The following is a 17,768-nucleotide window of genomic DNA, read 5'->3' on the forward strand; positions in this document are numbered from 1 at the left end:
AAAGAAAAAAAAATATATATGAATAAAATAAAATAACATATGCACCATCAGGTGCAAAAATTCATATGGTCCTTTTTATTTTTTATTTTTTTCATTATTTTCTTCGTGTGCACTACACTCCTGGTCAGGGATGATGCGAAGAACATATATTATCTTAGGCTCTATTCCCATAGATTTTAGATCGATCTATCCCCGCGGGGAGTCTCACTAGATTACTTTCAGATAATCCGACTTAAATGTCCGTCCCGCCTACTACAAGCTCTAAGGGGGTAATTAACTTTCGTGTCCGCCCGGCTGATAGCTATTTAGCGTGAACCCCCAGGGAGTTAGGTCGATCTAAAGTAGATCGATCTAATCTATGGAAATGGGGTGTTACAGTCAGTACAACCAAAATGATCCTCAAGTCAATCTTTTAAAAATGCCAATTTTGGGATTGATAAAATTTATATAAGTGTTACGCTCTTATTGTCTTTAAGTTAATGGGGATGAGCTTGATTTGCTGTTCTCTCTCCAGCTGCTATGAGTAAAAACAGACCAGGTTTGATCCTCTGTCAATCCTCATGGTAGTACCAGTGAAATGGGGCCAGTTTGCTCCTCTGTCCTCATGACCACTTTGATCGCCTGTCCATCCTCGGGATGTTACAAGCAAAAGAACGCAAGTTTGATCCTGTTCATCCTCATTACATTACAAGAGAACAAATTTGATTCCCTGTCCATCCTCTGGGTGTTACAGGTGAAAGGGACCAGTTTGATCCTAAATCTATCCTCTGGGTGTTACAGGTGAAAGGGACCAGTTTGATCCTACGTCTATCCTCTGGGTGTTACAGTTGAAAAGGGACCAGTTTGATCCTACAGTTTGATCCTACGTCTATCCTCTGAGTGTTACAGGTGAAAGGGACCAGTTTGATCCTACGTCTATCCTCTGGGTGTTACAGGTGAAAAAGGACCAGTTTGATCCTACGTCTATCCTCTGGGTGTTACAGGTGAAAAGGGACCAGTATGATCCTACGTCTATCCTCTGGGTGTTACAGGTGAAAAGGAACCAGTATGATCCTACGTCTAGTCTCTGGGTGTTACAGGTGAAAGGGAACAGTTTGATCCTACGTCTATCCTCTGGGTGTTACAGGTGAAAGGGAACAGTTTGATCCTACGTCTATCCTCTGGGTGTTACAGGTGAAAAGGGACCAGTTTGATCCTCTGCCCATCCTTATAAGTTATAGCATAACCAGTGAAATGGGACAAATTTGAATTTCTGTCCATACTCACACATTACTTAGAGGATTACAGGTGAAAGGGGACCAGTTTGATCCTGTGTCCATCCTCTGGATGTTTTAAAGCAATGCCAGTCCTGAGCAGAAGTTCCAAGTAAGGAGGCCAGTAAGACTGGTCAGTGGTCAGGTAGGGGTCATGTGGACTGTCCAGCAGTTTGTTCATCAGTTGCTGAAACAGGAAACAGAATAATTAAGTAAGCTTTCATCAATGCCTGCAAACATAAAACCCTATAACACTAATTACTTTTAATAGGAGCCAAACATGGAGCTCTGTGGCGATATCCCAAAAGTCACTTCTAATGCATTGCAGATTGAGGGCTACCAGCCATTTTTATCGTCATTGTTTTTTAAATCGTTTTTATGGGTGAATGAAACAAAACTCATGTCCAGGTTCTCCTTGAGTATACTGGCTTAGAGAACATGACTGAGCTTGCCAGTGTCATGGAGACTGGTGGGGTTTGGGATTTTTTGCTGTTGCTTAATTAATGCAGTCAATTTGATTGAATGATTGAACTTTCAACAGTTTCTGAAAAAGGAAAGAGATCACCCTTACAGTGCTGACATCTGCCAGGAGGCAAGTGCTGTTTAAAGGGTAACAGAAACAAAAAATACTGTCACAATATTTGGAGACCTGGATTCAGTTGAATTTGTTATGGATCCTTTGTGGGGACTTTCGATGCACACTAAAATTGTAAGCTTAGCCCCTTCCCTCTTTCTCATGGGCACATTTATGAAAAAAAGAAATAAATAAATAAATTGAAAAAATTAAAAAAAAACAAGATATGTAGTCACTCTGTGCACACACTACTTTTAAGTTAATTTAGTGCTAAAGACACATAATGGCATCCGAGTTATGTAACATTCAAATTAAAGTGTAAGTAAGAGAGGACCAAGCATAAGTTAGTTAGAGAAAAATACCATGCACCCATAGAAAATTTAAGAATTTTTTTTTATTATTATTATTTTTTTTTTGGGGGGGGGGGGGGGAAGGGGATCGTACACTGTAAACTTTGAACTGAATTTCTACTTAATAAATCCAATTTAGAGCAGTTACTTTACCTCTACCATATCTTGCAAGCTGACCACACTGTCACCATTGAGGCTTTCAGAACTGGTGTAGGACTCGTTAGACCTCCGTCCTGTACCTGGCTGCTGGTGATTCTGCACACAAAATTAAAAATTGTTTTACAAGATAATTAAAAAAATAAAATTAATAAATAAATTAATAAATTATTTAAAATTAAAAATATACACTTTACACAAACCTTCACAATTATTTTCACTACTGTTACGTTCATTTGCCTATTTCAAAAACATTTTTCAAAATACAAGAAAAATTTAAAGAAAGATTAATTTATAAACTGGCTATTTCTTTGAGAAAAGAAATGGATGACAGAAGCACCTGTAGCCAATATTTTTTATTTATTGAGGTTCATGAAGACAGACGGAGGGATAGAACACAATACTTCAGTTCACACCTACCCTTCTCCACTCCTTCATTTGGTTGTACGTTGGTGGCGGGAAGAATTTTGCTATAAAGTCACGCTGAAAATACAACCTCAACAGTGACTTATCATGCATTTTTTCACAGGTGTTAAACTGATACCAAATTATCTACCAATGTTTTTGAAATACTGTACAATATATTTCCAGTAAAACATATACTCCAAGACAAAAGAATCTGATTCGGTTAAAATTCAACTGCATTGTCTAGATTAGATGCTCTTTTTTTAAGGATTCTAAAATATTATAAAAGAGAACTAATCTTACCATCTCCAACATAAGCTCTCTGTTTTTTTCAATGGCCCTTTTTCTTTTATGTTCCAATTCTTTCAAATAACTGATATAAAAAATTCCATATGACATTGTCAGTATATATATATATATATATATATATATATATATATATATATATATATATATATATATATATATTTTTTTTTTTTTTTATCAAGTGACTGGCCAGGGTAGACACAGGCAAGTACCACCAATGCTATGGTCAAAACCATGTTTCTTTGCAACATGTTTAATATATCAAAACTAAAGAATTAATTTGTTTTGTAACTATTAATTTAATATGTCATCTCTCAAACTACTAAAAGTGAACAAAATCATAATAATGAGCAATGTTACAATCAAAGCAAGGGCAAGTAAATGAACAATTTTCAAAACAATTTTACTGGCCTGGCTTCAATTAAACTGATATATCTGGTGTATGACCAGTGTTAAGTACATTGACTGGTTGAATGTGGACATTTTATCACCTTCTTTCGTTTCCAGGTGTCTCTTGTGCCATGATCTCTTCCACCTTTACCTCCAGGGCAGCTTTTATTTCTCTTTGTTCCTCCAATCGGGCTTCATCTCTGCACACAATTTTACAAAAATCATTAATATAAAATAATCTTGTTGTGCAAAAATGTTCATTAGCTTGGTAGTTGGATCATAAATGATATTATCAAACACAAGCAGAAATACTTTCATACTGTTAGCTTGTGGCAACCTGGGCGAAGGCCAGTGTCTAATGAAGTCTTATGAAGGCCTTCACCCAGGTTGGCCGCAAGCTAACAGTATGAAAGTATTTTGGCTTATGTTTGATAATTTTATTTATGAATAATCTTGTTTGATTTAAATGTATGGTGTTTTACATTAACCTAGCTTTAATTGCTACATTACTTCTTCAGCTGTTGAAATGTAAGGCCCCAAAAAAACTGCACAACAAAGACAGACCTCTCAATCTGTTTGAGCATCTCTGCCTTCTGTCCTGTCACCATGGCTAGGGTGTGTTCTAGCTGGGTGATAGAGGTTGTAAGCTCATCTTTAAGTAAGGTGTGAAGTACCACTGGGTCCTTAGGGAGAGCTAGAGGGAAAGTCACTAAAATTAATTCATTCATTATGATTTAAAAATTTTTACAACTTGAATTTTATACACAAATGCTAATAACTGAAATATAAAATACAATGAATAAAAAATAAAATACAATGCAAAATCAAATGTGACATGTATATGTCACTGGAACTAAACACAAAATCAGATTAAAAATAAGAGAATCTTTGACTCCCAAGAATATCATCTTAGAAAACACATATATAAGACATATATAATTATAAATTTTTTTTTGACTTTTTCCCAGGAAAGCCATTGCGTAAAGTCTGACCACAATCCACCTCAAATTACTTTCAAATTTAATATTTTTAAAAATGGTTACATAAGGTTGTATAACATACAATGGTGACTCCAGAATTTTGCGGTGAAGGAGGGGAAGGGGAGAAACCATGTATACAGCAGGGGCCGAGGGCAAATTAAGTATGTCTGGGGTACATGGATAAAAATGCTTGCTTTTTGTTAGTTTTGTCAGTTCATTTTTGTGGGAAAAGAGGACGACGTCACCACAGATGAGTGCTGGGCGAGGCAAGTGCCCCCCCCCCCCCAAAAAAAAAAAAAAATGCTGCTGACAATGGGTTAAAGGAAATGTGTTATTTGTTACCTTATCATAAGCCACTATATATATATACTTTCTGTGTAAATCTTACCCTCTGTCTCCTTATTCTTAAGCACCTCCACTTCAGCTTTTAACCTCTTCTCCTTTGCCTGGTAGATTTTTAACAGTGGATCATCTCTTACAAGCTCATCATGGGGTTTCTTGTGTGTCTGGATGTCTTCATATAACTGAACAAGATATGGTTATTAGGCATAACTCAAAATTTTAAGCAGTATGAGGGCTTGCAGTTTTATACTGGCCATCAGATTAGATTTTAGTTGGGGGGTGGTCACCTCATGCCTTGGTTTAAATCCCTCTTATCAAAATAGCACAGTCCAAGGCTGGGTCCATGGAGACATACATTTTGACAGCAACCCTTGTAAAAAACTATGAGATCACTTATAATGTTTTATTTGTTTGTTTGAGGTGCAGCTTACATTTTTCATTTTTTTACTACGGTAACACAAGTATAAGCTGGGATGAATTTTGGTAGTTAACATAACAAAGAAAAAATCAGGTAGATCCTAAGAGTATCAAGTATAAAATTCCTAGATTTACCTGTGTAATTTGTGTCCATTTTTCTTCACATTCGGCCTTCAGGGCGGCCACAGCAGCTTGCTTTTTGAGCTGAATGTCTGAACTTGACATTATAATATGACAAGGCCTAGAAGATTAGAAAAATTGAAAACTTTACACAACAGTTGACTTCAGATAAATACTAATAGTGCCTCTACAAGTGTCTAGTCTACAACTTTAGCTTACTAGTAACTGTAAGTGTAAAAGGGCCACGATCAACACAAATATCTGTTGCCTGACATTTATCATTTTTTTCACAGAAACAACTCAATTTTGCATTAATTCACAATTGAATGGATATCCCCCATAGAACTTTATGTCAGACTTACCTAAGCTGCGTAATCGCTTTACGATCTCATCAACAGCACGTACATTCGTTTCTTGGATGTTTACATCTGAACTCCGCGCCTAGCCGAGCAGTACGGCTGTTCTATCATGTGCTAAGCTTCCTACGTCATAAAATATTATTTTGACTGCTGTAACAACGTTGGTTTTGCAGTTGCGTTAATGAATAAACAGTGTACAAAAGAAGTTGATTTGTTAAGCGTTTATTGCTAATTCTTATAGAAAGATAGACTTAAAATGACGATATTTTAGACTTTATTTAGACTAGAGTAACAGATGTATCCCGAGGACATAACAACCCAAGCTATCAATGAAGCCATCTATTGTCCAATGAACAAGACTTTAACTGGGGCGATGGGATAATCAACCAATGAAAATCTTTCCCTCACTTGTGCATGGCATTTCTATTGACTGAAGATGGCGTCAGTGGAGGTGAGTGCGAGTTTTAAATGTAATTTTCTGAAAAAAATCTGCAAATGTGCAAATAATCGTTACCCTAAATATTCAGAATTTTGCAGACTTATAATATAGATACCGATGCATATCTGATCTTAATTTCAACAGAAGACATAAAAAATTAAAGAAAATTTCATTGAATATAACCTGTACGATATCAGCTGTTTCAATGTTTACGTAGCTACTGCCCATTGATTGAAAACTTCTAATGACTTTTTGAATCGTGTATTCAACCCAATTTAACTGATAAAATTGTTATTTTTTCTGGGTTCACCCAGCTAGTATGTAAGGATTCATATTTTTAAGTTGGAAGATCGTCGAAGTCCAGGTTTCTTTGCTTGTGCAATTTAAAGTAGTGTTACATTGAACATATACACACTACAGTACTTCATTATGCATGCACTGCCTGTACCGGTGGGCGGGACTGGTACATGTAACTTACTACTACTACTACTACTACTACTACATTATGAGCTTTCAGTTTTCCTCTCTGTTAACAAGTACATTCTGTCTCCTGTATGTGCTTAAACTTGTAGTGACTGGCAATTGACGAATTGACGTACATGTACAGTACGTATCTGGTATACTACACCGGTGCATTTTTTTAAAACACATTTACAAACGCCAACCATTTATTTATCAAAACTTAAGTCATTCACCTCAGCACTATACTAATAACCCTACTATTCTAAACAGCCCCAGAAGAGGCCCCACGTGAAAACTGAGCGGATGCAGGAATACTTAAGCAACAACTGTGATGTGCCTATAAGCCCCCAGCGACTCCTCAAGTGCCCCCATGATGGCTGTGATAAAGTTCTTACTAGCTCCCCGGGACTGAGGTATCATCTGAAGTCACATTACCAGGACAGACCTTACATGTGTGACAAGTGCAGGAAGACCTTTAAAAGGTGAGATGTTTGTGCTAGTATATTGTTTTGATGATCCCTTGGGAATTTATTTATTTATTTAGTATTTATCTGTTGATTTATTTATTATTGGATTTTCTTTTCTAAAGAGAGATATATATGTAAGATTTGATTAGTTTATTTTTAACTAATTTAAAAAACAATATAATTTTATTGTGCATTAGTTTATTATTATTATTATTATTATTATTATTATTATTATTATTATTTCAATTCAGGATGGCTTTAGCATTGTTTTTGGGTTTGCAGATCATGATTAAAATTTTTGCATTATGTGTAAAAATACTTTTTTTAAAATAAATTTCCCAAAAATTGAAAAATATCTATCAGTATGAGTGATTTTTGTTTTATGGGACATGCACTGCCTGTTTTGTCCTTTTTCAATTAATCCATTAATTCTTTTCAGCTCCAATGGCCTTAAATACCACAGAGAGAGAACATCCTGTGTAGAGACGTCTTCATTCCAGCCAGTGACTCTTAGCTGGGCAGACTCCAGTATCTCAGCTAATCTCTGTAGGAATATTACACCAACTTTAGAATGTGATGAAGGATCAGAAAGTCTTCCATGTAAGTCTATTGATGTATTTAGTTTTCATCTTGTTTTATTATTACTTTTTTGGTAAGAAAAATGGTGCAAACTAAGATGTCTCAGTCAGCTTGTTTGGTAAGGGTGTTTTGCCCATGGTTGGCTGTAGCCTTTATTTTGTTGGTGAATCTTAAAAAAAAAAAATTAAACAGCCATTATATATGTAACTACCACGGTAAATTGTCAATAAACAAGTGAAAGAAGAAATATATAGAAAAATATTTTCAAATTATTCACTGGCTTATGGTAAATGCTGAGTGTGATCACTTAACAATGTGATTTATAAATGATTTTGATCAATATGTTTAAGTCTCCAATTTATTCGTATTATTTTATTTTATTGTGGAAAATGACACCTATTTTTTCTTGATAAGCAAATCTCTCATATCGATTAATTAAACTCTGCTTCTTATTGTTACTTAGTTTAGTTCTTTTCTGATATATAGAGTTTATCATTTAAACAATGAAAAAATCTTGACCTGTTCACCCCACACACTAAACTAAAATTTTATCATGTTCGTAAGGACACATTTATTAGTGAAATAAATCATTAAAAATAAGAACATAAACTTTTTTCTGTATGTTTATCAAATAAATTAATTTCTTGTTACACACACACACTAAACTTAAATGTTGACATGTTAATAAGGATGCATTCATTAGTGAAATAAATCATAAAAATAAGGTTATGATTTTTTCTTTCTGCATGTTTATCAAATAAATTGATCTATTTTTACAGTAGTAATACTAAAGGAAACCGCTTTACTTTCTTTTCTTTTCTCTTTTTTTTCAAAATGTAAAGGAAAAGTAATACAATTGAACCAAACAAGGAAAAATGTTTATTAGTTTATAAAATATAGTTTTAAAAATGATTAATATGCAGCTGGTCTCATGTAGGTAACACAGTGAGCTGTGTGTGTGTTTGAACATGCAAATGAGATTAACTGTTTACTTAACTGTCAAACAAACAACAACAGTTCACCAATCATGTGCGTATGCTTCAGTCAGAGTAAACACTTGGGTATTTAAATGAACTCGCTATAACACTATAGGCTATAGAAATTATTGTTTTCCTAGCCTATTCAGTTGTATAGTGTATTGATATTTTATTAGTTCCCTGCAATACAGGGTCTCTTGCCACATCCTGCTGAAAAACTTAACGCAGGCAAATTTTTCCTTAAGTTTATAAAATTTGTTGTGCCTTTCATTTTCCTCCTTCAAAATTTTGTCTTGTTCTTTCAATATTGGCAATTGTATGGCCTAAAAAAACAAAAAAATTTGTTCGATAATTGGTGTGAGGTAAGGGACCTCGCTGTCAATCCAGGTATTTAAATAAGCAATGTTTGGCGCAGACATCTTGAACCCTAGCACGCAAGCTTGACAGTTGATTTTTTTCTGAAAAGTTACTAAGGCATCTAAAACAGGACTTGCTAGCAATGGAGATCTGAAACATGGGGAGGCATAAAGGTAACTAGGAGCTTTTTTTAGAGTGACTCTGTGAAGAAAATGTCATTTGGGATCAAAGAGAGCAATGAATGTGTAGTGTGATGAATGGTTCCCCATTGATAAGGCACCATTCAATCTAATGCCACTCAGATTTAATGTTGATTTATTATTTATCTAACCCATTTTACATCTCAGACTGATGCGTGTTTCAAGGGGTTTGCATTTTTAAATTTTTAAACTATTTTTAATTTGATGACTCAAGATTTTCCTTTGGGTGATATAACAACAAAGGAAATCGTACTATTGAATGAGGTGTTGCATTGTTCCAAGTTCTGTGCAAGGGGTTTCTGAAAGGTCGCTTGCTGCTAGTCTTTTTCAATTTCAATTCAATAGCAACCATTTACATGACTTAAGACTCCACTGCAAGGTGAAAGTGTGTTCCTTTATTCTTTCAGAATAAGCTTTACTTTGTGCATTGGTCTCAAAATTTTATAAATAAAACCTATTGAATGCTTTCAATTACTGAACCATGTTGTTGTATTAATTATTGATTTCAAGTGTGAAAAAAATTAAACATACACATTGAGTATTACACAGCACATTAAATTTCACAAGACTGTGTTCAGAAAAAAAAAAATTGATTACATGCCTTTGTATGACTGCTTGAAATTCATTCTTGTGTGGTTTGCACTTAATTATTCAAAATTTGTTTATTTATTCATATTTTTTTCCATTTTTGTTACATTAAAGCAAAAATTTTAATGAAAATGTTCAAAAGAAATGTGAAGTGTATTTAGGTGGCATTCAAATATAAATTATAGTAAGGTCAAGAAATCTTCTAGCATGGGAAAGGATTTAATTATGCATTTTGATTTTCATTGCATAAATATAATGGGACAAAGTTGTTTATGATTCACATGCAAATTTCATTTTAAAAATCATTTTTTGAATTATTATTTAATTTTTTTTATTTCATTACTGTGTGAGGTAAATGTTTTGATATTAATATTGATAAAAATCTTGCTGTATACAACATAATTGTTATATTATTTAAGCCAGGTAATTTGATGAATTTATATCAGTTAAAGTCCCCCAGTATTGTTGAAAGAAAGATGTAGAAAAATCTAAAAATTAAATTAAAATAATAATAATAATAATTGCCCATAAAGCTTTTAACCTGAACATAAAACTTCTTAGGATACAAAATCTAATCACGTAAAAACAGGATTTATAAGTAAATACTCAGCATATGACAATTATAAAACACTGACTTTTATTTTCTTTATTTTACACCCAAGTCTTTTCAACCTTTAAATTTAAATTCATGAATAGAATTTGCCATCAGTATTTTAATAAGATTACGAAATCTGTTTCATGCTATATAATATATAACAGCCTAATTATGTGTATACTTGAATATTCAATTTATGTTGTTATTTATTTTTGTATGTCATGTTAAACTTCTTTAACTGTTGAAAAAAACATTGATTGTGAATTTTAAAATTAGTTGCTAACTCTCTTCTTTGTATACAATATAAATTTATGTATTAAGATAATTGTATCATTTTACAGTTGATGATGATGAGGATGATGACATGTTAGAAGTAGTGACCACAACACGGTCAGCAAAACATACCCCACCGTCCCTACGCCTGGACAGTTCGGACAGCTCGCCCATAGATGTGGTGTCCACTACAGATGGGGAGGACAGTAATGCCAATCATGTGACTGTCCAGCCTGTGTCCACTTCCAACTGGCTGGAACAGCTGGCTGAGATAGCCACAGGACCAAAGAGTCCTTTAATACAGAAACAGTCCACTTCTGAGAGGTATTGGAAAGTAACAACCACTAGCTATAGACTATATTATTTTAGGGTTTTTCCTCTTCCAGCTATTAATAACTATTTGTTTTCAACAACATCTTCAAGATTTTTTAAATCAAGTTTCAGTCTCAAAAGCAGATTGATTTTACTCGTATTTACCTAATGAGATACAAATTGATTTATTTTGTAACTTTCAGGCAGCTATTACCCAGTGTTTATAAAATTGATGCTTTTTTGTTTGCATTTTCTGTAGAAGTCCCGCCAAAAGCTTCCTGGAGTGTTCTCTCCATTCATATGCCCGTCCCCCACGCACACGCTCTCCTTCTCCACTGCGTGGGAACACCAGAAGTTTGTCTTCCTCTGCTTCAGAAAGTCATTTCAAATATAACTGGTGAGTTTTTTTTTCTTTTGTGTAATGGTCGTATGGTTTGTTTGAGAGTTATCTTGTTGAAGGGATATTTGATTGGTCTCATTTGACAAAGTGTGAGTGTATTTAGAATTTGGTTTTATGAAGACTTAGGCTAAATATAGTTCATCTATACAGAGATTGTTAAAGTTTTATAAGTACCAAGTTTTGCTGTATTACAGATTGTCAAGTATATAACTAAACTGGTGATCATTTCTTAAAATGTAAATTACACTTAAGTAACAATAGTTTATAACATGGGGTACTTTTTTTTTCATTTTTTGTTTACAGTGTAAAGTTGGTGCTAAATAAAAGTACAATAAATAAATTTTAGAGACTTAGCATATTTAAAAGCAGGGAGTGATGAAATGAAATGATCAAGTGTTTTTCGAAGCAGGATTCAAATATCATGCCTAAGCCCTTATGGTTGACTTGGTTTTCCCAGTTTCATAGTAGTGTGTCAAGTAAATAGTGTACTATGAATATTTCAGTGATGAAAGTGAATCTCGTGTGAGTTCGTCGTCGCCATTTCCCTCGTCCCCGCTAGATGACAGTTATGGCAGCTCAGGTAGCTGGTCGCATTCCTGGCCCTCTGCAGTGTGGCAGTGCTTTATACAAGGTATGTTGGTTGGTTTATCTGTTGGTTTATCTTTTAATATGAAAATCCATGTCACTCTTCTGTATTTTGCATAATTTATGTTTCCTATCTATCTGTTAGTTTGTATAGATATATTCTTTCAAATTAGTAAATGGAATATCATTTTTAACATGTGTATGTGAATCTGATATATATGGTGCAGATCGAGTCACAAGCTGCATGACAGTGTACACTTTAAGTTATTTGCCAGTCACTCTAGTTATCTTGAAATTTCCCTATCAAATCTGAAGGTATAAGTTTGAACATAAGGAGACCTACCTGCATTGTTATCCATACTTACTACAGCCCAATGGTTCATCATCTATATAATATATTCTTACATTTTCTACTCCAGGAACAAGAATACGTTTCACAACGGGTAACAAAACAGAATGGCAGCTAGCGGAGGACCTGGCAAATACTTCGTATCTCACAGCTCAAGCTTCTCAAGGCAATCTTCCAAAAGACAGCAAGTACGTTGCCATCATTTTAATTTTAGTTTAATGATTTAAAAAATTAAGTAAAAACAGCCCCATTGTGGAATTTATTTATTTATTTATTTATTTATTTATTTATTTATTTAGCTATGCTCCCAATGGGCTGACACTTCTCCACATAGAAGAGTGCAAAGCCACAGAGCAGCGTCCTGTGCCATTTCTTCGCCTCAGGTTCTCCTCGGACATTCCCACACAGTCAGAAATCATTGCTGAGTGTGCCTTGGATCATCCCTTCTTTGTCAGGGAGAAAGGTAAGTCAAGAGAGTCATAGTATGTTATCAGTATTATTTTAGTTTCTTGATTGGTGTTGTAGAAAATGAGGCAATTGCTCAGTTACCCAAAAAGACATTCCGCTTAGCCTTAGCTGGTAAAAATGTTTGAACTTAATATTACACTAGCCCACTTTGAGTCTCTGATTATGGAAAAGGCAAGTAGCCTATAAAGTTTTTGGCACAGACTGTTATTGTCAGTTATTAACTGTAAGATACATGTATAAAGTTTTGTCTTCTCAGGTTGGTCCAGTTTCCACCCCAGTATGACAGTGGAGCACTATGGTATCCCCTGCAGTGAGCTGGAGGTAGGGGATATCACACTGCCTCCCTCACACCCAGAGGCTACATTTACTGTGGATGTCTTTGAGAGCTTCAAAAGGTGAGTTGTATGATTGTGTGAATATTGTGCAATCTTTGCCACGAGGAACTTCATTTTTATTTTGTGCAAATATTAATTTTCACATGTTTTCAGTTGAATATTTTTAATTGGTTCAGTTTAAAATTTCATGATGATCAAATCAAAGTGGCTTCATCTGCAGTCTAATGAAGACTTACAATTAAGATAAAAGCATATATTAATATGTGCAAGATGTTAATATCATGCTAAAAATTTGATTTTGCTGGAGATGTCAACCCTTCATTTAATCACCAACTGTTTTCAGGATTACAACCCATGAACCCATTTCTAGTTTTTGAGTTAGTCTCATGACGGAGACAGGGGCAGGTTCATTTCACTTATGACAATAAAAAATTGGAAATTTGGAAGTCAACATAAAGGCAATTTTCCCCCAATGGTTTGGATAGGGTTTGTCTTGATCATAATGGAAAATTTGCTGAGATTTTTTTCATTCCAATTGAATTCTAAAGATGTTTTTTTGTTTATTATTATTATTTTTTATGTTTACTTTTTTTTTCAGTTATGACTTCACTCCTATGGATTCCTCTGCAGTGTTTACTCTTAGTACAATGGCCAAGGTAGAATAAAATGATCCACTATAGCACAAACTCAGAATATATTGAATCCAATTTCTTTTTAAATTTTACATTAAAATATGTTATCTATCACACATAAGTATTATTTTTTGTAGAGTTAGTTATTGGTTTTGTGTGTGTTTGATTTACATTTTTGTCAAAAGCAAATCAAGGCTGACTTTTAGTATTTAAATTTAAAAAAATAAAGAAAGGTCCGTAGACTGATTTTAAAGATGTTGCAAATTTCATTTTGTTTAACTGTATACATATTTTCCTTTTTGGATTTACATGATTTTTATTTTATGTTAAATCTTAAAATCTTGTTCAGCTGTGACTTTAGTTTAAATTATGTAATGAATTCTATCCTTTAAATTATTTAAGTATTTAGGATGTCCTCAAGATACTTTATTAGAATGATTTCAAATATTATACATGTTATCTGCAGAAAAGTAAAGAAAGCGACAGCTGGAGTCCAAAGTCCAGTCCCACCACTTCCCCCAACCGGAAGCGCCTCTCCAAACCAGAGTCCCCCAGCAAGGCAAAGAGGCCCATGAACGCCTTCATGCTGTTTGCCAAGAAATACCGTGTAGAGTACACACAGATGTATCCTGGGAAGGATAACAGGTTGGTATAATTAGATAGAAGTAGAAAATTATTACAATGATAGATTTTGATGAGTTTAAAACATGATGAGTTTAAGTGATGAGTTTAAGTGGATAAAAGTTAAATGAAAATTTTGCTTAATAAAATAATTATTTATTCCCTGTTAAGTTATTGTAGCTGTAGTATAATTCTATCAGATCAGCATGGTGAAGCCAAACTGTTTTTATCTTTTTTCCCCATTAAAGCAGATTCTGAAATAAAAATGTGCAGTCTTGTTCACCACGAGGATTTAATGCTGAATATATAGTCATCATCATCATGTACAGTTGCATTTGAAAGCCAAATTTGGATAGTTTTTTTATTTTTTTATTATTTTTTTTTATTTTAAATAAAAATTATATAGTTTGCAGAGTATAACCTTCATTATTTCTGATTCTTCCAGAGCCATTAGCTGTCTTCTTGGAGAGAGATGGAAAAAGCTGAAAAGTGAGGAAAGGAAGGCTTTCTCCTTGGAAGCCAAGATGCTGGCAGACCAACACAAGAAGATCCATCCAGATTGCTGGAAGAGAAAGAGATCCACTTCTACTGGGGTATGCTGTTAAATACTTTTTAATTAGTTAATTAATTGGGCTTCTTTGTAAGTGTTGAATTTTTAAAACAATTTATTTCATAATTTTTGTCAGCACTGAGATATGGAATGTGGGGTTAAATTTTTTATTATAATTTTTATTCTTTTAAAAAATTTTATCATTATCTATATGTGTCCTCCTCATTCAGAATGGTTCAGTTCACCTCTTTATTCACCTTGTTTGACAATCCACAGTTTAACTGTGGCTGAAAAATATTTATATTTTATATTATATTTATTTTAAATTTCATACGTTTTATTTTAAAATTTCAGAGTCTTGAATGACACACTGATCAAAAAGAGGGCACTTGAAGAAAAGAAAACTAAAACAAACAACTGTTACAGTAAAGTTATTTTACACTGCCATTTATTCATCATTATCTGCCTAATTTTTGGCCTGTGGACTGACCTCCCTCCATTTTTTTTCTCTTCTTGTCTTGTGAATACTTTGTAGTATTCATTAGAATTCACTGCATTTAGAACATTCCAGTTTCAAATTGTTAATTATTGGAACTTTGAACGGATTAGACCCAGATTACCCCAGTCTTTGCAAGACGGCTTAATTTATTCTTTTAGGACTATTTATTCTTATTTATATTATGATAGTTACACCTTTTAGTTTTACAGTTCTTGTAGTAAGAGCACTTGAAATGAATATGTGGATTGTTTATTAGGTGCTGTATTAATTACTGGCATTATGCCAATTTCAACCCAGCTTTTTAATGGTGTTCTCACGTTATTAGTGATTATTAGTAATATAGCCATGAGCTAAAGGATATATATATATATATATATATATATATATATATGGTTTCAAGATACATTTGATAAGGCTGCTGAACTTATTAAAGAGTCCCCCTTATTATTAAGAAATACTTACTGTTATTTGATATTTTAAATGTATATATGATGGATATATATATTATTTGTATATGATTATATGAATGAAAACATTGGGTAAAGGTAATCTTCCAGTTAATAATAATATTGTGATGTCTGTTCAAATTATTAAGCATATTAATTTTTTTCCATACATTTCCTTTATTTCACTATTCATTGATAGTAAGTATATAGCAAATATACTGCTGCTTTTTGAGCTAATTAAAAGCATATTGTGATATAACAATTACTGCAACAGTTATACTCCAGGTGCCAAGATGATAAAAACGCAGTGATTGTTTAGTTTTGATACTAAGTTTTAATCTTAAATCATATATTAGAAATAAAAGAGAATAGTTTTTTAATTCAGTTATTAATCATGTGATTTTGAATTTCACAGTCTGTTAAAGGGCAGATTCATAACTTAATTTGTTTTCACAGTACATACACCATTAAGTTCAATATTTATTTCTGGATTAAAATGAAATTATTATGTATAATAACTTCATTTAATACTATGATATAATTATATCTCTAAAGTGGTGGCCTAGCACTGAATGGTTGCTTTGACAAGATATACTTTTGTTTCTACACCTAGTCCATGCTTTGGGGGTTCCTTAATTTAAACAGAAATAAAAGGCCAATTGCTATAACTGCTGTTAGTAGCAGTTTGAATATTTAAAAATATAATATCTAAATTTCTGCAGGATGTAATTCACTCAAGGGTAAAAGTTGAAATTTTACAAGTTAAAAGACGATTATGATCATTATTTTTACTACTGTTTAAATTATATATCATGATCTCAGCATGATGTAATTCAGTCAAGCCTCCCTGTGCTGCATGGTATGTTAGGAGTGGTCAAGAAGTGGTCAGTCTGATAGTGACCAGTACTGATCTCAGCACTCTCCTGTTTGTGCCAATTTGTACATTTATAGATATATTTCTAATTATTTAATGTACATACTATCAGTGCTATCAGAAATCTTTATAATATTATAATTGATATATTCGATACCAAGAATCTTACTAGTTATTTACCAAGTTTCCTTCAGTGCATGGAATTGCGAAGAGAAAAGTTAAGGATTTTTAGCTCCAGTTGAAAATGAAATGATGTGAAAAGACATTTACATTCCTGAACAGACACATCTTCCAAGTGTCAACTGGTACCAAATATATACTAAGTCTTATAGCTGGCTAAGGCAACATTTGCATGCTTTTTATCCTACAGGTTAATATTCGGTTGTCAATGAATATTCTTGATGATGGGTTATGGATACTGTGCAAACTCAACCTACCCTTTCTGGGCTGCAGTTGTAAGTGGTTCAATGTTGGACCATTGTTTTGATGCTGATTTCTTCCTCCTGTCAGTCAGTCTTTTAAGGTGCCTGGAGTAGCACAAGCTGTATACTGTGCTGCAGATGCTATGCCCATTTTTTTAATGTTTTTTCTTCTGTATAAATTCACATCTTATACTGTAATTTGTTTTTGGTGGAATGCAAGGAACAGATATTTTCAAAATTTAGTTAAGCAATTTGTTTATAGTGATATTTATGAAGGCACTTGTGGAGGAGTTAAGTTTTCAAATTATGCATTTTATTTATTATTATTATATTAGTTTTATGAAGTCTTTCCAGATTGATGCTGTTTATTAGTCATAATATTTGCACATTATTTTACGTCACTCTAGTTTCCCCCAACTAAATTGTATTAGAGATGCCTGATGTTTGCCCTTTTTTGTCTACAAATTGTCTTGGTGCACCGTTTTGTATGCTAATTTAAAGTTTGTTTCCCAAATTGAATGTACAATATATTATTTCTTTTATTTTTCATATTGAAAATATGATAAAATAAAGAAAATTTAAATCAAATGACCCTTTTTCGGATTTCGTCTTATTTTATGTTACTTTTATCTTGCTGGCCATGCAAACTTACCTAGGGAGAACTACAAATGCATGTTTTTATTTTT

General features: G+C 33.3%; 2 protein-coding genes across 5 annotated transcripts; one reads left to right on the top strand and one right to left on the bottom strand.

The window, feature by feature from the left end:
• Window positions 1–69: 69 nt before the first annotated feature.
• LOC106175084 (centromere protein K) lies at window positions 70–5,845 on the bottom strand. Of its 3 annotated transcripts, XR_015334948.1 has the most exons (10): window positions 5,656–5,845; window positions 5,309–5,414; window positions 4,803–4,938; window positions 3,999–4,143; window positions 3,536–3,634; window positions 3,042–3,111; window positions 2,754–2,816; window positions 2,331–2,432; window positions 1,174–1,440; window positions 70–888 (listed from the first exon to the last, which is right to left on the bottom strand). XR_015334948.1 is itself a non-coding variant. In XM_013556910.3 (9 exons), exons 2-9 carry the CDS (start codon window positions 5,396–5,398, stop codon window positions 1,282–1,284), a joined length of 849 nt encoding a protein of 282 aa, XP_013412364.2. In that variant the 5' UTR covers window positions 5,399–5,414; window positions 5,656–5,845; the 3' UTR covers window positions 70–1,281. The 3 variants fall into 3 exon arrangements, 2 of the variants coding, with proteins under 2 accessions (XP_013412364.2, XP_086870921.1); XM_013556910.3 differs by having other exon boundaries at window positions 70–1,440; window positions 3,999–4,128; XM_087014795.1 differs by having other exon boundaries at window positions 70–1,440.
• Window positions 5,846–5,950: 105 nt separating this feature from the next.
• LOC106175083 (HMG box-containing protein 1) lies at window positions 5,951–17,684 on the top strand. 2 transcript variants are annotated; one of them, XM_013556907.2, is made up of 13 exons: window positions 5,951–6,103; window positions 6,824–7,035; window positions 7,460–7,620; window positions 10,658–10,913; window positions 11,161–11,298; window positions 11,805–11,932; window positions 12,306–12,423; window positions 12,535–12,698; window positions 12,960–13,098; window positions 13,637–13,694; window positions 14,137–14,315; window positions 14,737–14,884; window positions 15,196–17,684. In XM_013556907.2, exons 1-13 carry the CDS (start codon window positions 6,089–6,091, stop codon window positions 15,205–15,207), a joined length of 1,728 nt encoding a protein of 575 aa, XP_013412361.2. In that variant the 5' UTR covers window positions 5,951–6,088; the 3' UTR covers window positions 15,208–17,684. The 2 variants fall into 2 exon arrangements, with proteins under 2 accessions (XP_013412361.2, XP_013412362.2); XM_013556908.2 differs by lacking the exons at window positions 5,951–6,103; window positions 6,824–7,035; window positions 7,460–7,620 and adding an exon at window positions 8,866–9,106.
• Window positions 17,685–17,768: the final 84 nt, after the last annotated feature.

This window comes from Lingula anatina, chromosome 6 (assembly GCF_051362555.1).
Source record: "Lingula anatina isolate TDL-2025a chromosome 6, LinAna3.0, whole genome shotgun sequence".
Classification (NCBI taxonomy): Eukaryota; Metazoa; Brachiopoda; class Lingulata; order Lingulida; family Lingulidae; genus Lingula; species Lingula anatina.